Here is a 26,369-nt window from a genome sequence, read left to right as displayed (position 1 = left end):
ATGGACACGGAATTGATGGCATCTATTAAATTGTAAAACAGTCATAAAAACAAATGCTCGAAGAAGAAGAAAAAAAACACGAAATGTCTGTATAAATCTTTTGCCTTGAAAAAGTGATTCCGTTCAGGAGGTCAAAGTACCCAAGCAAAAGCAATTGTAACTGAACATGGTAAAACACAAGGTGACCCACACAAACCAAGATGTCTTTTAAGAAACAAGCCGATTGTGAAAATTCAATTCAATTGCACGTAGGTTCTCTTGGGTAATGTATTGTCTCCGAAACGTTTGTATCAATGATGATGAGGTGATTCGACATTGCCTCCATGCTATGAATCCCCGGACCAACCAAATCACAAGCACTTTAATAGGAAAGGGAAGATTTGTACTTGTCACCTTACATGGACCGTCCCATTTCCAGAGCTCATAAAAGAGGAAATAAATCTCACTAGGGTTGAAATAGAATTTTTTGAAGCGAATGCTTTGAAACAATCAACAGTACAACTTTTAGGGCAACCTAGGAGAAGATAATAATCATAATAATAATTCATTTTATATTGGAGATGCTCTGTGGTCATACACGGTCTCTTTTGAGACGTTTTTTTTCCCTTACAAAGATATGGATCAAATTTGTCACCATCAAAATACTTTTGTGAACTGAACTAGACCCGGTTCGGCTTCACTGAAACTGCCAACGGTGCACTGCTTGCTGTTCTTCATGTCGGCTCCAATCTGTATTACTTTCTACAAATCCAATTATGTCCTAATTGAGTGTTACAAGGCTCATTGATTATGATCTAGGCAGCACGGTGCTCAGCACAAAAGAAATATCGCTTTGAATTTGCCAATAATTTGAATTTGCTCTCAGAAGACATTCGGATGACAGAACTTAACTAATTCCCTGCAAGACGATGTGTAAAAATGTGACCACTCCAGTGCCAGGGTTTTTGTCATTGTCACTCCAATTCCAGGAACCACTAAATATTGAGTTTTAGGACTCCATAAACATTTAATGCAGCGTAAGAAACCTTAGACCATGTTCGTTCATCAGAAAAAAAATAAGTAATTCTTAAATTATATGGGTGTGGATTTATGAGCTTGAAATGAGGGCGGCTGGCTGTCCAAAATACAATGCAACACACATATTGGTTTATATAGTGCTTTAACAACAGCTGAAGCTGTAACAAAGCGATAACATGGTAAGGGAAATTCTGCCCCCTTGTGGAAGGAAAAAACAATGCCACAGGCCGTGGCCAACACTTTATCGGCACCCAAGCAGGAGATAACAAAACCTGAACAAATTCAGGAATGTATTATTATTATTATTATTATTATTATTATTATTATTATTATTAATGGCACTCTGTCATATTTTGAATTCCCGAATAAATTTGTTAACGAGTTAATATGGAGGTAAGATTTTACTAGATGATTTAATGTGAATTGACTTGATAAGCAAACTTTCTGGAGCACAATATGAAGAATGAAACAATTTGTGCATAATTACAGCTTCAGCTGTTGTTCAAGCCCTATATACATCAATATGTATTGTATTGTATTGTATTGTATTGTATAATTTCCCAAATCCCAAAACCAAAACTCATGTTGGACAAACTGTCAGACGATTAAAATGTTCGCTAAGAGATGCCATGCTTTTTTTTTTCCTTTGGTCCAACTTCAGAGCCAATCATGGCAACCAGGTTGCTCCATGATATTGCAATGCGAGTTGGGCATTTTGAGGTTATGTGCACTTACCTTCTTTAAATAGGAAGTGCTGTATCAGGTAATCTACGCCAGGCACAAGAAGGGACCATTTTACATTGCGCGTCCGTGGTTTCTCTTTTATGCCAATGGAGGAACCCTAAAAGATAAGGAAAAAGGTTAATAAAAATTACAAATAAAGCACCTTTATTGTCTTAAAACGTAACATCCTCTGAAGACAAATAAAGTTGAGAAGATTTCCCAAAAAGAAGACTCAAAAATTAAGACAAATTAGAATTATTTAATGAGTCACAAGACATGACATTTATGAAAGTGCAACAGTGGTGGTTGGTTCAGACTTGAGTGGAATAAAATATTGCCTGGGTTTTAATGGCGACTTCGTCTCATGCACTGTGCCAGACCTGCTGTTGTCCTTTATACGTGCTGCACCAATAGCAAGGTTGGCTTTTTCTAAGACTGACAAACCAGTGGACTGGATGATACCTTATATTCAAGATAAAATAAGTGTGTCAGTCTGCATTGATATGAACTTCACCACATGATCCACCTTGAAATATTTCACAAGACTTAAGGAGTTCAGTAAGGTTGCTGCCAAATCAAGATAGAGATGTTCAAAGTCCTCACGCATGCTTCAAGCATGAGCCAGACAAACAACAACTAAGTTGAACTTGTCTTCTATATGGATGCCACGCGGGATTTCTAGATGGTGCACAACTGAGAAGGTCTTTTTGCCAATACGGTAAGGTGACAAATTGAATTTCTGGACGTCACATATGGTGTCTGTTTTAAATTGTTATATAGTTAGGTAGTTGACAATATTAACTTCATTCTGCACACTGTTTATGTGTGAGCAATCATCTCACCTATAGGAGTGTTCACCAAAAATAATGCTTTCACTTATTTTAGTTTTAATAATAAATTAATATTCATGCGTAACACATTTGCAGAACAAGTGAAAATCGGCACATAAAAGAGGACACAAATATAAACGTTAACTTTCAAGGCCAACCGAAAGACATAACATGACGTACAGACCCGCGGTGCATTTTGGGAATTGTAGTTAATTTAGGCATGGCGCTTTCCCAATGTTGTGGTAAATGTCAATTTTACGCCTTCTGATGGTTTACAACAATGTTAGAGAGAATATGACTACCGTTAAAATGTATTATCGTGACCGCCATAAGTATTGTTATATCTGTAAGGTAAATCGTCAGTAAAGGAGGTTTAAAACGAGTTTGTTGGGCAAATTAGCCACATTTCCACATTATTACGGTGCTGGAGCACGCACGCACGAAGAGGGTTGTCTGAGTGTAAAGGAGAAAATAAAATAAAAAATGATGAAAGGCGAAGTGACCATGTAATTTATTACCTGAAAGTAATTGTGTTGCAGTTCACAATCGTTTGACTTAGTCTGCCTCGGAGTTCCCTTGACAATATGAGTAGCACGTGAGCGGCTCCTCCTCAGATTAGAGGAAATTACGACACGTCGATGATTTACGTCACAAGTGTGCGATTTACGTCACAGATGTATTCGATTTAATTTGGACAAATAGGGCATATATACATGTTAAATCTCACGATTTAGTCACAGGAGACTCAAATTTTAACCACAATAATCACAACGTTTTGTAAGGTTAAACAAAAGAAAATGTAAAAAATATATAGTAATTGAATGTAAAATAAAAAATGAATGCATTTTTTTGTTTTATTTACACTTTTGTCACGCTCACATTATTTTTACGCACCACAGAGTTGCGAGCATGAAAATCACCCGATTTATGATTTCATAACCTTAACATGTATGATAGGTTGTGACCATCAAATACTGGAAATGTGTCAATGTCTTGTTGCACCCCGACAAGCAAAGCAAGTACAGTTGTATGATCTCTGATCATCACAAGTGTGATGTATCAGAGATTTACCACATGTCCACCATGTTTGCTCAGTTCTTTTAATAAAATGATAAATGAAAAGGTTTCTTCAGCCGTCATCTGTACTTCTTTGAAGGTGTCGGACGTTTCGCTTCTTATCCAAGAAACTACGTTAGCAATAAAATGATGTTCAATAACAATGTATAACTTTGTGTGTAATTTCAGAATGGCCCAATTATTAATTGATTAATGTTATAATTAGATACATGGCTGGTGCCTAAATCGAATTATACAGACAACACTGCATACAGTTCCGTCAGCCATATTTCATCACGTCGAATGGTAAATTCAATGTGCAATGTGACCTCTGCAAAATATTTGTGACAAGGAAGTTTCCAACATGGTGGCAACTTAATTATTGGTCAGGTGCAGTGATGTTGGTGTCGCCAATGCACTTCGTTTTGCTCCCACTGAAAAGGCCTTTTGAGTCAACTTCCCTTAACCTGATACAAATGGAGTGTCCGGCACAATCAAAGTGCTTCTGTGTGATGCCATTAGAAGCGTTCAAAGCATTCTTTGTTCAGTGACCCCTTTATTTGACAGCCTGCTATTTCTACCCTGCTCTAGCACATTGGATGTGGTGGCTTACTGTGGTTAAGAAATGTCCTTTTCACAGGGGTGCTGGAAAGGAAAGTTGTGTTGCTTTCTAAACGAAGTGTGGCTGTAATCCGGCTATAATGAGTGTACACTGACATGGAACCAGCGTTGCGAAACAGGCACTGGGACATATCGCAGTCCAGCAAATTTGTATGAGTTAACCTTTTTACTGGCTAAGGCAAACTCTTGCAAACTATCGAAATAGTTGTGTTAACACTCTTGTTAACACTCTTGTTCTATTCTTAAAAAAAGATTATAATTGGAGACAAGGTTTTGCGATGACCTTTAGCTGTGGTGTGGCCACGTAACGCTCACACTTTTGTTTCACTTAAGTCGGGGGAGCTTTTTTGAGCATTCCATCCCTCCTTAATACTGTTCCTGAGTGCCAATAGTATTTATTTATTTATTACTTTCATTTGCAACATTGGATTGATGAAGTTTACAACATAAGCAATCTCAAAGTAGAAGATAAAATTTTAGTTGCGTTAAGTTCATACTGTCTCCTTGTTATCTAATTTGTAACGGATTCTTTTATGATAGACAGTGGCGTTAATGGCTGTTTAATTACCTGACGTGTTTCGGCGTGTACTTCCGCCTACATGAGTTTCACTGATGTTGTTGTGACAAGATAAAATTTTATTTAGAAAATTTAGCTAAATGTTCACAGAACAATGGGGGGGATAAATGCCAATGTTGCATGACAGCAAAATGTAAGTTTCCAAACTATATGTCATAAATAAATAAATAACAGAATGCATAAATAAGTGAGTTGCTTGTTCTGTAGCCACAAAGGGACATAAGCCTTCTTGTGCCGGTCCCAAGCCCGGATAAATACAGAGGGTTGTGTCAGGAAGGGCAATCTGACGTAAAAGCTTGGCCAAAACAAACATGCGGATCAAACCTCTAAAGATGGAGGACACTGATTTGCTGTGGCGACCCCTTGAAGGGAAAAGCCGAAAGGAAAAGAAGATAAATAAATAATGAAATAAACACATAAATATAAAAATAAAATAAATACAAATAAATAAAAAATAAATACATATCAAATAAAACACAATAAAACAATCCTACATAAAATGGCGGTTTCCCCTTTCAATTTCACTATTTAGCTACGAAGGTAGCACTGTATTTTATGTCTGTGTAAGCTCTCAGTCGTACAGGAGTGGTCCATCGATGAGAAGGTTTCTTCAGCCGTCATCTGTACAAAAGTGAAGGTTTCGGACGTTTCGCCGTGTATATTTAAGGCTTATATGAATATGTTTAAGGTTAATATAAGTATGTTTCATGTTTATATAAGTATATTTAACCCTGTTTATATAAGTATATTTAAAGGACAACCGACGCCTCCTATCCAAGAGGCTTCGTCAGCGAACTAAAGTCTGACTGGTCGTATCGGCCCCATTTATATATCCCTAATAGGGATACCTATTATATATCCCTAATAGGGATATATAAATGGGGCCGATACGACCAGTCAGACTTTAGTTCGCTGACGAAGCCTCTTGGATAGGAGGCGAAACGTCCGAAACCTTCACTTTTGTACAGATGACGGCTGAAGAAACCTTCTCATCACTGTATTTTATGTTCTTAAACTACGGTAAATGTGTGCCTTCCTGTTTGTTTGGTTTATTTTACAAGATCATAAAATAGTACCGGCAGCCTGGTAGTGGAGTGCTTAGCACGCCGGCTTCACAGTGCGGAGGTCGTGAGTTCAAGACCTGGTCCAGCCTCCCTTTGTGGAGTTTGTATGTTCTCTCCTTGGCCCGCGTGGGTTTTCTCTGGATCATCCGGTTTACTCCCACATTCCAAAGACATGCATGTTGATTGAGCACTCTAAATAGACCCTAGGTCTGAGTGGATGGTTGTTTGTCTCTGTGTGCCCTGCGATTGGATGGCAACCAGTTCAGGGTGTCCCCCGCCTGGTGCCCGAAGACAGCTGGGATTGGATCTAGCAGCCCTCGCAACCCGAGTGAGGAATAAGTGGGACGGATGATGGCTAAAAAAATACCGTTTCCATAAAATATAAAATACAGATGCTCCCCAATCTACGAACAACATACGTTCCGAATGGTCATTTGTAAGGTAAATTCGTTCGTAAGTTGCTTCAGTGCTATATTTTGAATGGAATGTATATTTAAGGCTTATATGAATATGTTTAAGGTTAATATAAGTATGTTTCATGTTTATATAAGTATATTTAACCCTGTTTATATAAGTATATTTAAAGGACAACCGACGCCTCCAGACAAGTTGTGTCCATAATTTGTAAAATCACTTCAAATGACTTCTACTGAGCGTATTTTACAAAGATTCCATGGCATATAGCTATATTTTACGTATTAAGACTCACGCTGAATATTCAGGAAAAATTCTTGTTTTCGAGTTGATGACGATGCCCACGTGACGTCACGTCTGAAATGCCCCTGACCGACAACGCGACACACAATGCATTTTGGTTACTTTGTTTGGTCTGAAAACTTCGTGTTGATGGCGAAATTAGAAGAAAAACACATAAATTATACGATGGTGAATCGTTGTGTGATGCACCAAGACTACTATTTGATACTAGTTGACACAAATTTCCAGCGGACAAATCAGCCCATTTCCAACTGCGCTTGGGCGCCATCTTGTGCATTTCCGGGGACGCTACATTGGAGTCCTGACGGCTCGAATTCAAACGGGAGGACTTCTTTAATCGATTGCAAACATTTATGCTTTCCTCTTCAGAACTATTTGAATCAAAACTGGATGAGTAAATCTGAAGCCATTGTTTTGATTCTCGAGCAAGGCAAGACGTCCTGCCGTGACGTCACGAACAAGGAGGCGGGACCTTCTGAAACTCGGCATCTCCGAGGTCATTTTGAAGTAGTTTTGGGACACTTTAACTCGGTTTTATTGGTGTTTAGCATTTGACTAAAAATATCAGCCTGCATGTTTTTCGTATTTTAGATGCTATAAAACGTTTTTATGATGTCAGTTAGGAAACAAAAAAATGGTGTCGGTTGTCCTTTAAAGCTTGTATAAGTAACCTGTATTGGTTTGTACTGAAAATTAAACATTTAATAAAATATGCTTGGGCACTGCGACAAACTGGGCAGAGGAAGCCCAACATAGGGTGGATGCTGTGCGAGCTCTCACAGCGCCTCACCTCGGTATTAGCAGTGTAAAGAAGCACTACTCGGAAAAAGGCGCACAATACAAACACTAACTTACAGCATCTATGTCCGAACATTTTTTGACATACCCGTAAATATGTTCGTACGTACCTTTGTTTGTAACTTGAATGTTCGTAAGTAGGGGAGTTTCTGTATCACTGTTGAAAATTGAACCGATCCCATTTCCTTGGGTTTATTACTGGTATTTTCTGATGATTTGAAAGATCATGTTTAAAACAACATACTGGAAGATCTTAAGGGTGACTAAATATGGACCATCTCCACTGACTAAAGAATCTAAAGCAATCATTTATCTCTTGAAGGTAAAGTGCCATGGTCAACAAGCTTGTTCTTGATCCTGAACAAGGTGAGCAACTCTTATCAACACAAGCTTGAACCTTGTCTTAAAAAGACGGCGTATTATCGTCACGGAAGGTCACATAACTTGCTTCATCGCATCCATCTCCTCACACAGTCCTAGCTGTCGATTAGAAAACAGCACACCTGACCTGACGACAGCAACACGTTCAACAACACAATGTCACAAGTACATGTAATCCTGGTAAGCAGCAGGTGGCCTTCTAGATTGGCTGCCCATTACTTCACTTATTCCCTCCTTTCACACACACACTATTGCCCCCCCCCCCAACTCTAACTCTTTCCCCAGTCTTCCAGTGTAGTGGTAACGTTCGACTGAAACAGGGCCTTTACTGAGGAACAAGGCACGCCGCCGCCCGGAGCTGTGACAGTAACCCTCCATGCCACAACAGGACTGCAACAGTACCAGGATACCTGAGCTGACCCAACGCTAGGCAACCAGAACGCTTCCGTGGCAAAAACCTGTGACTTGGCACAGGTTTACTTCTCACTATCACAGCTTTGTGCCACTTTGAAATTGTGGCGAGAAGTTCGCCCAGCACGAACGTTGGAAGTGTTTGAAAAAGAGACGGCGCAATGGATCAGGATGCTCTGCTGGACTACGAATACCCAGACTTTGACCCTGTCCCCGAGAAGATTAACATTGAGTGAGTAAAATGACTTCCATTTGTTGGCGGTGTGCCTCGTATTGTGTTTTAAGGATAAGAAGAATGTAGTTTGTGTACAAGCAGTTTGAAATACAGTGATACCTTGGCTTACGAATTTAAATGGTGTGTGGTGTGTAATGTGAATAGTATGTATCCCAAAAATTAATTTCCCATAGGAAACCATTAAAATGAGAATAATCCGTTCACAGGTCCCCATAAAACATAATTTTCTACTTTCTAATTTTCTAAGCCTTAAAACTACACAAAATATACCTTATTTTATGTAGTTGTTGTTAGAAGAACGGGCTCGTTCGCGAACGACACATCACTCATTGAGGCAGCTCTGTGTATGAAACAAGTTCGTATGCCAAGCTAAAGTTCATATGCGAAGGTAAAATTTTCCTAAATGTAACGTTCGTAAACCAAAAAGTTCGTAAACTAAGGGGTTCGTAAACTGAGGTATGACTGTATAGCGTTTAATTAACTATTAGTTGTATTTTGGTATACCTAGTATTGCTATTAAGCTTCCCTACAGTTGATAGGCTCCATCAGTATTCCATCTGAAAACGTGCACAAATTATATTTAACTCATTCACTACCAGATATGTGCACAAATGTGTCCACTTCAGTGCCAGGGTTTTTGTCGTTTTTACTTGAATTCCTACCCACTCTCGAGGACTTGCATACTGCAAGAATCCAAACTAGGGCGCGGAAAATCCTACTGGACCCTCCGCACCCTGCCCACCACCTTTTCCAGCTACTCCCCTCAGGCAGGCGCTACCGATCCATGCGCACCAAATCCAGCAGACATTTAAACAGCTTCTTCCCCCAAGCCATTAACTCTTTGAACTCTTTCAACAGTAGCCAAAATGGAACTGTATAGTGCCACTTAGCAGTTTTTTTTTGACAACGATACTAGTGCAGCGTGTTCTACCGGAAACAAATTCCTTGTGTGTTCTACATACTTGGCAATAAAGATGATTCTGATTCTGATTCTGATTCTGAACCCACAGAATATTGAGTTTTTGGACTATATAAACATTCAACACAGCGTTAGAAACGTTAGACTCTCTTCTTCCATCAAAAAAAAAAATAGTTAATTCCAAAATGATATGGGTCTGCGTTATATGAGTCTGAAATGAGGGGGGCTGTCCAAAATACAATGCAATACATACAGATTGGTTGATATAGCGCTTTAACAACAGCTGAAGCTGGAACAAAGCGTTAACATGTAAAAAAAGGAAATGCTGCCCCCTTGTGGAAAGGAAAAAAAAACATTGCCAGAGGCCATGGCCAGCGCTTTATCGACACCCAAGCATAAAAAAAAACAAAACCCAAACAAATTCGAGAATGGCGCTCTACGTCATATTTTCAATTCCCGAACAAATTTGTGAATGGCAGTAAATGAGTTAAGAAACTCAGTATTACAATTGGATGCACTTCTTAGATCAACAGTGAGACAGGATTGTGGCATTTGTCGAATAATCCTGCATTTAAAATGTCGTGCTAAATTATAAACTGTGTTGAGTTATGGCCCATTTCGCTTTGATGTACCTTTGTCGTTGTTTTAGCAGTTTTGTGAAGTCTAAACAGTCACTGATTCTCACGGCAGACTGTGATTGAAGTTGTGAATATTGCCATTGCTTTAAATTCTCATTTGGTTTGATGTGATGCCAGCGGCCGCTCTTTCAGTGAAGGCCAAAGTCCCGATTTGGCTCAATGTTTGCACAGGTGAGGGTTTTTTTTGTCAACTCTACACATCCTGGGTGTTGCCATCCAAAGTCCAAGTCAGCTTTGTTGTCAAATATGCTCATATGAATGACATACAGCACAGATGAAATTACTGTCCTCTTGGACCCAGTGTGCAAGGTGTGTAATGACTTATAATGATCCAGCTATGTGTTTGCAAAATATGCTCCAAGAAAACTGCTCTGAATATCGACGTGGTAATGACTTCCTCATGACCGAGCATTGTTGCTCTTTTGCCGAACAGTAACGTGAACATAGGCGTCAGTTGTTTCCTGCATCACGCTGATAACAATCCGGTTAAAATGCAAATCTCTCCTATGGGATTTCAGCTGCCACAAAAGGTCCTGATGGTGACGTGTGAAAGGTTTTAGTGAGGTGCAGGCCCATTCACTTACTCAAGGCCTTGTGTTGTAACACGCACTGATTGTTCTTCTTGTGTGTGTTTGTTTTCCTTTTTTTAGAATAATTCCTCCATGTGACCCCACTGCAGACGACAGGCTATACCACATATGCATCAGTGCAGTATCAGTGAGTCTGTTTTGATTTTTTTTTCTCTGACATAACTCATATATGGCCAAACCGCAAGCAAAAACTGATATTCAATCGCAAGAACTCATCATGCCTCACTCGCTAGTTGCATTCTTTCTTTCGCCTTGTGCTTCCTCAATGTGTTCCAGGTCATGAAAGGTCACAGAAGTTTCACTGGTCAGTGATCTTGACAAATGATGTTTCATTCAGGCCCTCTCCAAGGGGGACCCTAATGAGCCCCATGTACATCCATTCCACTTTTCTTCTTTTGCATGTGTCTGAAACATCTTGAAGACTGAACCTGACTCATTTTAGTGCTACTGTGACCACACTGCTCAGTTTGTAACATTAATTAATGTATGTCCTCTACCAGCTTGTCGTCATGGTAATCCTAGCAGTTTTAGCAAGACAGACAAAAGTGGGCAGACAACAGAAAGGACTCGCTGGTTTACTAAGGTGAGGCTCTGCTAAACTTCAGGTGACGACTACAGTGAAACGAACATTTGACATACAGACGCTCCCCAACTTACGAACAAGATACATTCTGGATGGTCGTCCGTAAGGTGAAATCGTTTGTAAGTTGATTCAGTGTTATATTTTGTATGGAATCTATGTTTAAGGCGTATATAAGTATGTTTAAGGTTTGTATAAGTATGGTCAAGGCTTGTGTACGTACCTTGTATTGATTTGTACTGAAAAATAAACATTTAATAAAATATATGCTCTCTTAAAGGACAACCGACGTCTCTGGACAAGTTGTGTCCATAATTTGTACTTCTACTGAGCGTATTTTATAAAGATTCCACCGCATATAGCTATATTTTACGTTTTAAGACTCGCACTGAATATTCCGGAAGTCTTGCTTTTGAGTTGGTGACGAGTCCGTACGTGACGTCACTGAAGGAACGCCCCTGACCGAAAAAAAGGACACATTGTAATAGTCCTTCCATCACGTCAATGCATTTTGCTGTGCTTGTTTGGTCTGAAAACGTCATGTTGCACCAAAAAGAGCCAGAAGAAGGTGACCAAGCTCCATATAAGGAATTTATCAGCCTATGGAAACGGGCTAATTAATTCCTCACAGGAGCTCGGCCGCCATTTTCTGCCTCTTTTTTGGTGATCCATTTCCCCCCAATGTTGCCTCAAAATGGCACGGAATAAGTTCTTTAATTGATTGCAAACATGTATGCTTTCCTCTTCAAAACTATTTGAATCATATTCATAACTGGAGGTGTAACAAGAAAGCATATTCTCCGAATCTGAAGCCATTGTTTTGATTCTCCAGCAATGCAAGACGTCTTGGCGTGACGTCACGAACTGGGGGCGGGACTTTCTGAAAATGCCCAATTCGCAGCTCAATTTTTTTGCAGATTTTGGACACTTTAAGTCATTTTTATTGGTGTTTTGCATTTGAATAAAAAATATACTGCGTGTTTTGGGTATTTTAGATGCTATAAAACGTTTTTCTGATGTCAGTTAGGAAACAAAAAAGTGACGTCGGTTGTCCTTTAAGATGTACAATTGGAGAGAATACTACATATGTTACGACAAAAATGTTTGTATGAACCATTGTTCGTAACTCAAACGGTCGTAAGTAGGGGGAGTGTTTGTACTACAAAGCAAAAGCATACAAAGTGATACTGCTAACAGCATTCATTGAAATTAACAATGTGTGTTAATAGCCGCTAATGACTAAGTCTTCAATGTTAATAGACCAGCCAGGGTATCTCATATTGTGTTGCTGCTGATGTTTGAGTGCTAAGCTAAAATGTCACAACAGATCACTTTATTCATTTATGAGCGTCCCCATCGAATTATTTTGAACCAGTCACTGAAGTAACAATATATGTTTACAAACATTGCACACGGTGACTTATTCACAACTGGAAGTTGCAGAATGACGTATCGCTGCAGGTCACCTGCATAACCGTGCAACCTAATGCTATGACTCCTGTTTAATTTCCAGAAGGGTATCACGATGCATGATTTGCATCAGCAGCAATAATAATAATAATAATAATAATAATAATAATAATAATAATAATACATTCCATTTATAAGCACCTTTCAAAATTCTCAAGGTCACTTTTACAGTCAAAGGATATGTTTTATCTGTGGGTGAGCAGCGGCAGCCACACACGCCAGCGTTCACTCAACCCGAAAGTAATTCAAATGGATAGAAAACTAGCTACCTAGCTAATAGGTAGCTAATAGTTAGCTAGCCAAATAAATAACTAATAGATAGCTAATAGCTAGCTAGCCAGATAGCTAGCTAGCCACCAAGAAAGCAAATAGATAGCAAATAGGTCGCTAGCTAGATAGTTAACTATCTTGCTAGCTAATAGCTAGCTAACAGCTAGCTAAATAGCTGGATAGCTGATAATTAAAACATTTTTCTAGGACATTTCCCTTTCAGTACAGTATTTCGCAACCTTTATTGAGCTATTTCAAAACATTTACAAATTGGCTGTCACATCGCAACATACGGCTTATGTATCTTGTAATTCGAGCGTCAACAAAAACACTGATGATGACCGTTTAGAAAATGTCTGCTCAGTAATCATCTCAGCTGCACTAACACGTGGGCTCTAAATACCTGCCACTTGGTTTCCCCAGTCCAGTCAACTTCTTGGACCATACCCAGCACAAGGGCCTGGCAGTGGCTGTGTTCGGAGTGCTCTTGTGCAAACTCTACGGGATGGTCATATCACCAAACCCTCTGCCCTTCACGACACAGGCTGAGAACAAACGTGAGGTCATCTTTGTGCTTCCTCCACCAACATCAGTTGTCATCCTTTGTTTTAAGAAAAACTGTCAAGCTGAATGAGATAAGAAGGACATTTTTATGCCCGTGATAGACACATTGTCGCTCTGTTACATAATTTAATTATTTTTCTTTATTGTTTTATTTTCGACTTAAGAACTGGACAATAAGCGGTTTAGTTTCTGAAATGAAATTATGCAAGAATTCACCCAATGTTGTCAATCCCCATTACTTTGCACAATCCCATAACAACACATGGCTGAATTAGCAGAGTTGGTTTAACAAAGAGCGGCACGGTAGCTAGCACGGTAAATTGGCTAGCATATCCACCTTATTTAATCATGTTGGTGCCTCTTATGAAGTGACATTTGAGTGTCTACGTGTCAACATTTTTGTTTGTTGCCCCCTGCAGAGAACTGGATGATCCTGGGAGCCTTTTTCTACCCCGCACTTTACTACCCTCTCCTGGCATGTGGCACCTTGCATAATAAAGTCGGCTACGTACTCGGAAGCCTTTTGTCATGGACGCACTTTGGTGTCTTGGTTTGGCAGAAAATTGAATGCCCTAAAACCCCGCAGGTATGTACAAATCTACATACTTTGTCCTTTATGTACTAGGTTGGGATGAATTCATTGGCTCTTTTATGACCAAACAATGTTTTATGTCTGTCACATACATAAGAGACGGGATTTAAAAGTATGATTATCAGCTTTTCGAAGTGTATTTGTGTCTCCACCTGATAGACGTTTTAATCTTTGCCTTGACTGACAGATGTAGTCCTCTGTCCATCTATTTTTTCTCATCCTGTGCAATGAATGATTCACATTCAAAGCAATTAGTTCCCATATGGTGGTCTTAATCACAAAGCTTTGGAACACAAAATATCCAGTGAGCTCCCTCCGGCTTTGTATTTGATGTTTTAAGAATATGTTTTTCAAATGATTTCCTCAGTCTCTTTTGCATCGGTCAAGCCGCTCCCTAGCCCCAGGGGAGTAAAAAAGCTGGAGCGGTGTCTTAGTGCTTGCAATCAAATTTAACTCATTTCGATACATATTTAAAGGACAACCAACACCATTTTTTTTGTTTCCTAAATAACATCAGAAAAACGTTTTATAGCTCGCGTATTTTGGTTTTTTACTTTCATTCCTTTCATCACTTTGCTGCCTTGAAATGTAAATGTCTCCACTGCGAGACGAATAAAGGCCAATCCAAATCCTAAAATACCCAAAACATGCAGGCTGATATTTTTAGTCAAATGCAAAACACCAATTAAAATGACTTAAAGTGTCTAAAAAGTACTTCAATTTGAAACCGGAAGTGGCCAGTTTGAGGAGGTCCCGCCCCCTTGTTCATGACGTCACGCCAGGACGTCTTGTCTTGCTCTAGAATCAAAACAATGGCTTCAGATTCGGAGAAGATGCTTTCTTGCTACTCATCTGAAATGGGTGATTTGTTTGGATCAACACGATGTTATCAGACCAAACAAAGTACCCAAAATGCATAGTGTGTCGCTTTCCAGCACAGGGGCGTTCCCGACGTGACGTGACATCAGGAATCGTCACCCACTCAAAAACAAGACTTCCTGAATATTCAGCGAGAGTCTTAAAACGTAAAATATAGCTATATGCCGTGGGATCTTTGTAAAATGCGCTCAGTAGAAGTCAGTTGAAGTGATTTTACAAATTATGGACATAACTTGTCCGGAGGCATCGCTTGTCCTTTAAGCAACAACAAATTTCACACAACCTTGTGGAAATGTCATTTTCTTGCCTTTTTTTGGCTAATGTGACCTTTCGTATCGGTGACCAAAACTTTTTTTTTTCCTTTTAGATACATAAATACTACTTGCTGTTCTCCAGCCTGCCCCAGATAGCTTGCTTAGCCTTCCTTAGTTTCCAGTATCCTCTTCTCCTTTTCAAAGGCTTGAAAGGCGCTGAAAAGAACAATGCATCTGAGGTAAGTCATACTGCCCCATTTTGATGGCTGTCATGTTAACTCTGCTTTTATTGCCCATCACAACCCTTTTCATGAATTGTCACTGATGTTCACATAAACCTACACGGTTTAAAAAAGCTTTGTTGACTCACAATGTAATTTTTTCTTCTGAACGTACACTAAAAGAGACATTAGCCCTTTCAGTCAGTAGCGCGCTCTTTCTTGGGTGATGTGCCAACTTCCTAGTCAGTGTAAGTAGGTTTGATGTAATTGGTTTATGTTATGTTCTTGATCAGATTAGGGGTGGGTTGACGTGTGTTTTTTCACCGGGGAAACACAATGGCGTGGTTATTTCATGCTAATCTTGACATGGGTGTGACAAAGCCGAGTGAGGCATTTTTTTTTGACAATGATATGCTATGATGCGTGAAATGCTCCTTGAATAATTTAACTTGAATTTAAGTACACTTCTAATTGAGGTTATTTCCTACTTCATTTGTAGGATCTGAACAGCAGCTACTACTATGATTATGTGAAGAAGCTACTCAAGAGGAAGAAGCACATCAAAATCAGGTTAGTGTTTGCTTTATTTCCTGTACATAGGTTGTTCATATCAAAAACAAACAAACTTGTGCACACAGGAACCGACCGTATGAGAAGGGCTTGATTAACGTGCAGAGCTATCAAATGAAACCAATAAAGAGAACTCAGGACAGATTCTAGGCATGATATCAAAATGAAATATAAACGCTCCCCAACTTACGAACGATATACATTCCGAATGGTTGTCCGTAAGGTGAATTTGTTCGTAAGTTGCTTCAGTGCCATATTTTGTCTGGAATGTATGTTTGAGGCTTATATAAATATGTTTAAGGTTGATATAAGTATGTTTAAGGTTGATATAAGTATGTTTAAAGGGCAACCGACGTCTCCGGATAAGTTGTGTCTATAATTTGTAAAATGGCTTCAAATGACTTGTACGGAGCATATTTTAAAAAGATTCCACGGCATATAGCTATTTCTTACGTTTTAAGACTCGCGCTGAATATTCAGGAAGTCTTGTTTTTGAGTTGGTGACGAGTCCGTACGTGATGTCACAAAAGGAACGCCCCCTGACCGAAAAAAGACACATTGTAGCAGTCCTTCCATCACGTCAATGTATTTTGCTATATTGTTTGGTCTGAAAACCTTTTGTTGGACCCAAAAGCCGCCAGAAGAGGGTGTCCAAGCTTCATGCAAGGAATTTATCAGCCTGTGGAAACGAAGGTGGCCACAGGAGGTCGCCATTTTGTGCCTCTTTTCTGGTGATCGTTTCTCCCCAAAGTTGCCTCAAAATGGCATGGAATAAATTCTTTAATCGATTGCAAACATGTATGCTTTTCTCTTCGGAACTATTTGAATCATATTCATAACTGGAGGTGTAACAAGAAAGCATATTCTCCAAATCTGAAGCCATTGTTTTGATTCTCAAGCAATGCAAGACGTCTTGGCGTGACGTCACAACCTGGGGGCGGGACTTTTTGAAAATGCCCAATTCGCAGCTCAATTTTTTGCAGATTTTGGACAAAGCCGAAAGGAAGAGCAAGTCATTTTTATTGGTGTTTTGTATTTGAATAAAAATATCAAACTGCGTGTTTTGGGTATTTTAGATGCTATAAAACGTTTTTCTGATGTCAGTTAAGAAACTAAAAAGTGACGTCGGTTGTCCTTTCAGGCTTATATGACTAACATGTATTGGTTTGTTCTAAAAAAATTAACATTTAATAAAATATATGCTCTATAAAGATATGTACATGTACAACTGGAGAGAATACTACATATGTTACTACAAAAATGTTCGCAACTCAACGGTTTGTAAGTAGGGGAGCGTCTGTAGATTTTTTTTTTCTTGCTGAATTGTCATTCTCAGTCAGTTCTTCTATATCCTCCTTTGGGGACGAACGACTTGAAAAGATGTTAAAAGGTCAGAGTAGAACTGGAAACTATGTGACCACTCTTATTTACCAGTTACAGTAAAGTCTCGTTATATCGATATTCATGGGAAATTAAAAAAATATCGATTTAAGCACTATGGGACACTTTGGAGTAAAAGACTATCTTAATATAAACGATTTCGATTTATAACGAGACTTTACTGTATTTAGAACAAAGACATTGGAACGCATTAAATTCGCCAGATCTCCTTTATAAAAAAATTAACAGCATGTTGTATTTTGTGTGCTTCCATTGTGGGCCTTATGTTCGGCGGCCAACTAACCTTGAAACTTTTAAATATGATAACTTCTATTCTGTCTATTGTCTATCAAAGGCACATTCAATAATAGCCAGAATTGTGACTGTGGTTGACTTATGCATCCATTAGATGGAGCTATGCTAAAGGGAATACAACACAATACAACACAATATAGATTTCGCAATCACTGCAGCTGTAACAAAGCGCTTTACTGAACATTTAAAATACTATGTACAATAAATCAGAATTCTGATCCATATACACAAGGCACATCAGATGATAAGGTCTTCTTTTGAGAAAACGGAAGATGTGCACTTCATAGAGCTCAAAATACAGTAATTTTGTCCTTGTGTTCACCATTCACTCCAGAATATCAAGCTCAGAGACCCCCAACCTCCCTCACAGAATAATGGATGCCGTAAAGTCATACATTTATACGCCAGAGGAAGGTGAAATGTCACTTTGGTTTTTGTTGTGATGTTGGTCCTCCTGACCGCAGCATTGACTGTTTACCTTTCTGAACAGCTTTTAGGTTCCCTTTGAAATTGGCCATCTCTGGAGTGGTGTCGTTCATCACACTTTATCAGGTAACTCGTTCATACTGTAATGTATTATTACTTGAATGTCAATGGTAGTGGCCAAGAATTATTTGGTTTCCCACCGTTTCCATTAATTTGCTTGCTAGCAGCGTAACAAATGTTTCCTATTTCAGGTGGGCCTGCTGCTAATCATGGCCGTGGTGCCTACGCTCCAAATCGCCCGCATGGGAGTCGATGGGGACATTGCCAAAATTTTAGCCGGTTTCAGGATCGTCCTCTCACATGACACACAAGAAGTGGTCCGAATCGTAATCTATTACATTTGGTGCGTCGAGGGTGAGTGAGACCGCACATGTGAAAATGAATTCACGAATCAACCTTTTCTCCAGATGAATACTAACTAACAATATGTTAGAGGCCCGCAATACTAATGTCGCATTTTATTTTTCTGGCAGTATGCTACATCTCAGCGATGACCCTATCCACCCTTGTCAACTTGGCAATGTTTATGAGGTCCATGGTCCTCCATCGGTAAGAAGAGACACTGAAATTGTTTTCTACCTTTCTTTGCCTCAATTTTGCAGGAGCTATAAACCAGCTTGACATTATCATCCCGTCATTATAATACAAAAGGACACGTGGGTATTATGCGAACATAATGGAGTCGTAACTGAACATTTATTCCGCATGAACTGCTGCAAGATATAAAAACGGGTATTAAAATGAATGAAATGTTCTGCCATTATAGTCAATTGTTCTCCTCAAATCCGTTTATTCTGCAGGTCCAACCTGAAGGGGCTTTACAGGGGCGATATCTATAATGTTTATAACTGCCAGAGAAGTATTCGGGCTTCCAGGCCGGCTCTCGTCTGCTGGATGGGGTACACCAGTTTCACGGCAGCTCACATTTGCGTCGGTATGATTGAACGACTGAATAAAATCTGAATTCCAAATAGGCGGCCGGCCCGGTGGCCGGGTGGTTAGCACGTCGAACTCGCAGTGCTTAGATACTGGGTTTGATTCCAGCTTTGGCCTTCCTGTGTGGAATTTGCATGTTCTCTCAGTGCCTGTGTGGATTTTCTCCGGTTTACTCCCAAATTCCAAAAACATGCACGGCAGGGCAGGTTGATTGAACACTCCAAATTGTCCCTAGGGTGAGCGTAAGCGCGCATGGTTGAATGGTATTTCTCGCAATTGGCGGAGTCAGATAATAATAATAATAATAATAATAATAATAATAATACATTTCTTTTTTAAGTTTTTTTTAAAACTCTCAGATTCAGTTGTTCTGTAGGTGAGCAGCGGCAGCCACATGCGGCATTGTTCACGCAAAACGGAATGACTACAGAAAGTTAGCTAGCAAGCTAATAGTTAACTAATAGCTAGCTACATAGCTAATAGATAGCTAGCTAGGTAGCCAGCTAGATAGCTAGATGGCTCAAGTGAGCAATATGATGTCAACAGACTGGGAAGGGCCCATTGTCTCAATGGGGCATCATATAATGTATTTTCTCATGGTAGGAACTCTTTCAAAATTAAAAGTATTTTTTTTCTTGTTTGAAAAAAATAATAATAAAATATTATTGGATCCACTCAGGGTGCCATCTCTCTTCCCACTGTAGGCATGATTGTACAAACCATGGTGTTCTTCCTCTGTCTTCTCATTGCTGTCTTCCTTGTTATCATCCCCATCGTACACGGAAAAAACTTGTTCCTGTTTCAGCTCCTGTGGAGCATGTGGTGAGAACAAACATTGTAACTTACAATCAAATCAAGTATGAAATTCAAGAAATTGATGGGGCGAGGTCCGCATGAGGCCGCCTGTGCTTGACATGCAAATATTATGTGAAGAGTGTCTCTTAATGAACATTATGGGAGGTGTTTGATTGTCGATTTTGTCCTTCTAGGCCTTTTTGGCTGATGATTCTCCTGGCTGTGCTGATTCAGCATATCACTTCCAGGTTTTGTTTTATCAAAAGGGTGGCTGGCACGCGAGACCTTGACAACAGGTAATGCTGAGTCTTTATGAAAACAAATGCAGGAAAACCAACGTCCTAATTAATTTAAAGTCACTTTGTTAACTCATTCACTGCCTTCACAAATGTATTCGGCAATTGAAAATATGACGTAGAGCGGCAATTCTCGGATTTGTTCAGGTTTTGTTTTTTCATGCTTGGGTGCCGATACAGCGCTGGCCATGACCTCTGACAATGTTTTTCCTTTTGCACAAGGGGGCAGCATTTCCCTTTTGTCCATGTTAGCGCTTTGTTCCAAAGTGCTACATAAATCAAGTTAGCTATTTCGCGAGGTAGCTATTTGCTATCTAGCTGGCTGGCCGGCTATATAGCTAGTTGTCTATTAACTATATAGCTATCAAGCTGTCTGGCTATCTACCGAGCTGGCTAGCTATTAGCTATCTAATGGCTAGCTAGCTAGCTTCCTATCTATTTGAGTTACTTCCGGGCTGAGTGAACACGCGTGTGGCTGCCGCTGCTCACCCACAGAAAAACTTATCCTGTGACTGTAAAGTGACCTTGAGAGTTTTGAAAGGCGCTTATAAATGAAATGCATTGTTATTATAATTATTATTGTATTGTATTTCGTGCAGCCGCCCCCATCTCAAGCTCATATAACGCCAGACCCATATAATTAAGGAATTAACTCTTTTTTTAATTCTTTCTAACGGTGTATTGAATGTTTATGTAGTCTTAAAACTCAATATTCTGTGGGTCCTGGAATTCAAGTGACAATGACAAAAACCCTGGCACTGGAGTGGACACATTTTTGCATGTCTGGCAGTGAATGAGGTAAACATTTCCTCTGAGGACTTGGGCTCTCGAATATTTTGAGAATATTCTCCTGATGTTATAATCAACGCTTTCGGGGACAGTAGTCGTTCCAGTGGAACACATTAGCAGACACTGATCACATTAGCGATCTCATACAGTAATTATGAACGAGATCAATATCAATTGACCACGATTGATTCGAAATATATGCCAGTATTCGCATTTTGAAATTATTGTTTCCACAATCAAAATATTGGTGACCCCAGCTTTATTTTTTTTTATTTAATTTATGGCGCTCCTTTCCTTGTCTCGAGCCTCAGTCGCCTTTCTCTAATAGGGGCAACCTCTTCCTGCTGACCTACCTGCTGTTTCCAGTCAATGTTCTCATCGGGGTGCTGCTCGCAGTCTGGCGTATGATCATCACAGCCTTGTTCAACATTGTTCACATGGGACGCATGGATATTAGTCTTCTGAACAGAAACGTAGAGGCATTTGATCCAGGTACGTCTCTTGGCATTTGGTATGGAAATATGCCCACCACCTACATTTAAAAAATACATAAAAATTAAATCATTGCACTTCATTAAAAAAACATGATGTATTGCTTAACAAGGTTAAAGTAAGCCACACACATATATATATATATATGTATATGTATATATATATATATACTGAAGGCGTTTGCTCAGACAAAATGGCTTCCATTTTCAACATTTCCATTGAAATGGACAAAAGCCAAAGTGATATATGAATAGTGATTTACATGCAAAAACTCTGTATGTTTTTAACTCATTCACTGCCAGACATGTGCAAAAATGTGTCCACTCCAGTGCCAGGGTTTTTGTCATTGTCACTCGAATTCCAGGACCCACAGAATATTGAATTTTAGTACTACATAAACATTCATACAGCGTTATAACTTTTAGACTCTCTTCTTTCATCAGAAAAAAAGTTAATTATATGGGCCTGGAGTTATATGAGCTTGAAATGAGGGTGGCTGTCCAAAATACAATGCAATACATACATATTGGTTCATATAGCGCTTTAAAAACAGCTGTAGCTGTTGTTAAAGCGTTAACATGGGAAAAAAAGGTAAAAGCTTCCCCATTATGGAAAAAAAAGAAACATTGTCATGGCAAGCGCTGTATAATTAACTTTTTTTCTGATGAAACAAGAGAGTCTAAAAGTTATAACGCTGTATGAATGTTTATGTAGTACTAAAATCCAATATTCTGTGGGTCCTGGAATTCGAGTGACAATGACAAAAACCCTGGCACTGGAGTGGACACATTTTTGCACATGTCTGGCAGTGAATGAGTTAAAAACATCCAGAGTTTTTGCATGTAAATCACTGTTCATATATCACTTTGGCTTTTGTCCATTTCAATGGAAATGTTGAAAATGGAAGCCATTTTGTCTGAGCAAACGCCTTCAGTGCGGTGCCATAGGGACTCTGATTGCACTTGGTTCTCTGAAAATGGTGGTGGATTTAAGACGTTTGTTCTTTGCAAAAGCAGGTGCTAAAAATGAGAGGGGCGGAGGGGGATGATTGTATGGTCATTATGTGTGATTGCCTCAAAGCTAACATGGAGAGGCTGCGCTGCATGTTTAGTGATTCCACCCTCCCCCCCATATCCCCCGCCTCCTGTGTGTGTCGCCAGCCTACCGCTGTTACGCTCATTATCTGAAGATTGAGGTGAGCCAGTCCCATCCTGTGATGAAGGCTTTCTGCGGAATGCTGCTGCTGTCTGCAGAACAGAAGAACGACGTCATCCAAAGGTCAAGGGATGCTGAAGAGGGTGTGTAGCGCTTTGAAAAAATCAAAAGCATAACATACATAAGCGAGCTCATCTGGAATGCTGAAAGTATCCTCTTGTTTATAATCATTCCATAGGATTAATGCGCCATGTAGCCTGATAAAACAGTCGGCTCTCCCTGAAAAGGTTAATAGATGACATGGATTTTTGTATTTTACCTCAACCTTCACATCAAATCACTGTCAGTTTTTGACTTTTGAAAGGCTCCCAAAATTATTGTAAGTGAGATAACAGTACAGATTTGTTTTAATATGAATGCCCAGTTTTGCAACGAATCCCCCTCAGATTCATCCGGAGATGCTTGAGCATTCAGCAGCAGGTCCCCGAAACATAATCCCATCAGGACAATGTCTCGCACGCACCACAGAAATGAAAGCTGAGCTGATTTAATATGTGAGGAACAAATTGAGTCATGCGTGGAATAATTCACAGTCCTGCGGTTTATGGTCTCAATAAAATTTGTCATCCAGTATTCAGCGGTTCCACTGGTGTGCCTGCTATTGCTAAAGATTCTCAGCAGTTATTATGTGTTATTTAAAGAATATAATCAATTATTTTGAGGCTTGATTGTGGATCATAGAGGAGAATAAATCACTGATAAATGAGGAGGTCACTCAATAAAATGAGCTTTAAATGGAAAACTACATCAGGGCCATTTAAATGTAAAAAAAAAAAGGGTGTTTTATGAATTATGAATAATAACAACAATGCCCTGTATTCCAGAGATGAATTATTTTGGAAGCGATTACACATCTAAACTGTGCTAATTGCCTGGTTACTATTCATGTCGCCGAGGGACTGACAATTTTAGCGTGTTAATGGTGACACCCGTGTGTGTGTGTGTGTGTGTGTGTGTGCGTGTGTCTGTGTGTGTGTGTTTGCACGTGTGTTCCCATCATGCGAAGAAGATTACAATAATTGCTTTCTATTATTATTGCGGTTCTATTATTACTGCGGCCATCATATCTATGTGGTCCACTGAGGCCTTCAAATGTTATTGCTCTATTCTGTAAAAGAGAAGAGACATACTTACCACTTGTAGCGACAATTTACGTTCCTCTTGTCGCTGTTCTTAAAGTTAGAAGTTGTTACTCCATGTCTTACAGTCTTCCGAATCCTGCTTGGTGCTAACGTCAACATGGTATGGCCATTTTTTTAACGGACTGGACTGAAGACAGGATGACTAATGGAGCCCAGATACCTTAATAGCGCTAATAAATTTGCCTTAAGTGAAAAAAAAAAAAACAAATTAAACCGATTGCACCTTTCAAAAACTAACTATACTATTGTGAACAATAATAAAAATATATAATTCAACCGAAATTTCCTTATGGCTCTAACACCACTGACCACCATATGAGGTTCACCTGCAAAGAGATCAAATACAAAGGACCAAAAGGGGGGATGGTTACGGTAATCCCAACACAATCCCACTCAACAATTTCACTTACCTGTGGCTTCCCGGCACATTTTTAGTACTTCTATAATACCAAGAATGTCATAATATGGCGGCAAAGCTTCGATTTAACAGGAAAGGAGTAGATATGTCCTCTACTTACCAACATTCAAGTTAAGAACAACTGTACATAAGAACATTTTTGCAGGTGTGTTGAAAAATGTTCGGACAGAAATGTTTTAAATTAGATTTTACATTACGCGCCTTTTTCTGAGTAGTGCTTCTTTCCGCCGCTAATACCGACGTGAGGCACTGTGAGAGCTCTCTCTCTAACATACATATGTAGTATTCTCTCCAGTTGTACATGTACATATCTTTCTAGAACATATATTTTATTCAGTACAAACCAGTATAGGTTACTTGTGCAAGCCTTAAACACTTATATAAACCATAAACATACTTGTTCGTTGTATTAAGTTAATCCTGTCTACTTGATATCTAATTTAAAACAGATTCTTTACTTACAGACAGTGTATTGTAGGTGTTTCAAATACCTGACATGTTTTGGCGTCTACTTCCGCCTTCGTCAGAGTGTCTCTGTCTCTGTACAATACACTGTCTGTAAGTAAAGAATCTGTTTTAAATTACATAAACGTACTTACATAAGCATTAAAAAAAAATCCATCCAAAGTATAGCACTGAAGCAATTTACGAACAAATTCACCTTACGAACGATCGTTTGGAACATATCGTATTCGTAAGTTGGGGAGCGTCTGTACTGTATTCTCCGGTGTATAAGGCGCACCCTCAATGAATGGCATATTTTCAAACGTTTTCCATTTATAAGGCGCACCGGAGTATAAGGCGCAACTTCAATGAATGAAAAAAGTTTTCCAAATATAATACAGTATATCAACACCTAAAAGTTTCCAAATATAAGGCACTCCATATTATAAGGCACTACAGTAGAAACTGGGGTTACGTATTACTTCTCTTATTACTTCACATATAAGGCGCACTGGCGTGTAAGGCGCAGGGACATTTTCAGAAGAAAATCAAGGCTTTTGGGGGTGCGGAAAATACAGTATTTGCATGAATAAAACACTGTAAATTAAAGTGATGCATCTTGAGTGTTGAAAGCAGTTTATCCTGAGTTTCTAACAGAATGACTCTTGTCACAACAAGTCACCTGAAAATAATTGATTTTAAGGTGATGTAAGAAATGTTTGATATTTACGTGTTTATGGATCATGCAAGAATATTGATGGTACACTCTTGTATATCTGTTCAGGTATCCAGTTGGTACAACAGGAGAAAAAGCATCCGAAAGTCCCCAGTGCTAAGCGAGCACGGGGTCACTGGCAGCTCCTCTACACGTTGGTCAACAACCCGTCCGTGGTGGGCACCAGGAAGCACTTTCAGCAACGCGCGGCCACTGCGAGCTTTGTCAACGGGAGCCTGAAGGAGGGAACCAAGAAGGAGGACGAGGCGGCCGCATGCAACTGAACAATGGGGGCCTGTCTGAACAAATGATACAGTCCCATTATTTTATTTCCCTGCTCCTTGTGCACGTAGAGATCAGTGCCTCTTATCGAGATCTTGTCCTCCCATTCTCTGCTTTGTTCTGTGCATCATGTTGTCCACCCCAGTGGTGAGGAAAGGGCTCACAGTCTCCAGTGATGGGGGAGGAGCACCTCACCACCATCATGAGAAACCGTCCACACATTTTCTTTAATACCACTGTACTTATTTGCCTCCCCTCAGAATATCAAGCTAATCACCATGTTGTCACTTCTGATCAGGCATTTGACGCAAAGTAAACACATGAATCTGCTCAGCAGCATTTCAATAGGGTATTTACTGTATTCCCGAACCCGACTATTTATACATTTACAGAATCATGTTTTTGAGACTGATTTGTAAGTTGTGCACTTATTTCCTACCGCCATTCATTTTTTGTGTGATTACAAATAAAGCAGAGTTGGGAATTAGCCCATGAATTAAACATTTGTGTTGCAGAAAAATACACCTGCTTCCCCCACCCCCTGTTGGTGTGACCTCTCCATTTCCCCTTGATAGAGATTTTTGCATTCATATGCCAAATGTTGTATTTGAAGCAGAAATCTTCATTATTACAATAAAACAGACAATGAAAATTCCAATGTGTCGTTTATGTCAACACAAAAGGAAT

General features: G+C 39.5%; 1 protein-coding gene and 1 long non-coding RNA gene across 2 annotated transcripts in view; one reads left to right on the top strand and one right to left on the bottom strand.

Moving 5' to 3' along the window:
* The window catches only part of LOC148897794 (uncharacterized), an 18,765-nt gene extending 15,501 nt beyond the window's left edge, over positions 1-3,264 (bottom strand). Inside the window, exons 1-2 of the long non-coding RNA XR_016114956.1 lie at positions 3,089-3,264; positions 1,753-1,858 (exon numbers count right to left, since the gene is read on the bottom strand). This is a non-coding gene — a long non-coding RNA (uncharacterized LOC148897794). The remainder of the gene's footprint in view (positions 1-1,752; positions 1,859-3,088) is intronic.
* On the top strand, positions 2,352-26,369 carry stra6 (signaling receptor and transporter of retinol STRA6). The gene is made up of 20 exons (XM_088996262.1): positions 2,352-2,458; positions 7,726-7,769; positions 7,878-7,964; positions 8,070-8,427; positions 10,638-10,704; positions 11,078-11,160; positions 13,321-13,454; positions 13,881-14,047; positions 15,300-15,425; positions 15,907-15,977; positions 18,007-18,086; positions 18,163-18,224; positions 18,350-18,512; positions 18,632-18,707; positions 18,959-19,092; positions 19,799-19,916; positions 20,084-20,185; positions 21,303-21,466; positions 22,627-22,764; positions 25,470-26,369. The coding sequence occupies exons 4-20, from the start codon at positions 8,357-8,359 to the stop codon at positions 25,682-25,684; spliced, it is 1,971 nt and encodes a 656-aa protein (XP_088852388.1). The 5' UTR covers positions 2,352-2,458; positions 7,726-7,769; positions 7,878-7,964; positions 8,070-8,356; the 3' UTR covers positions 25,685-26,369.

Source organism: Hippocampus bargibanti, linkage group LG05 (genome assembly GCF_051943395.1).
Source record: "Hippocampus bargibanti isolate YZ-2025 linkage group LG05, ASM5194339v1, whole genome shotgun sequence".
NCBI lineage: Eukaryota > Metazoa > Chordata > Actinopteri > Syngnathiformes > Syngnathidae > Hippocampus > Hippocampus bargibanti.
This window is presented reverse-complemented; position numbering and strand designations above follow the sequence as displayed.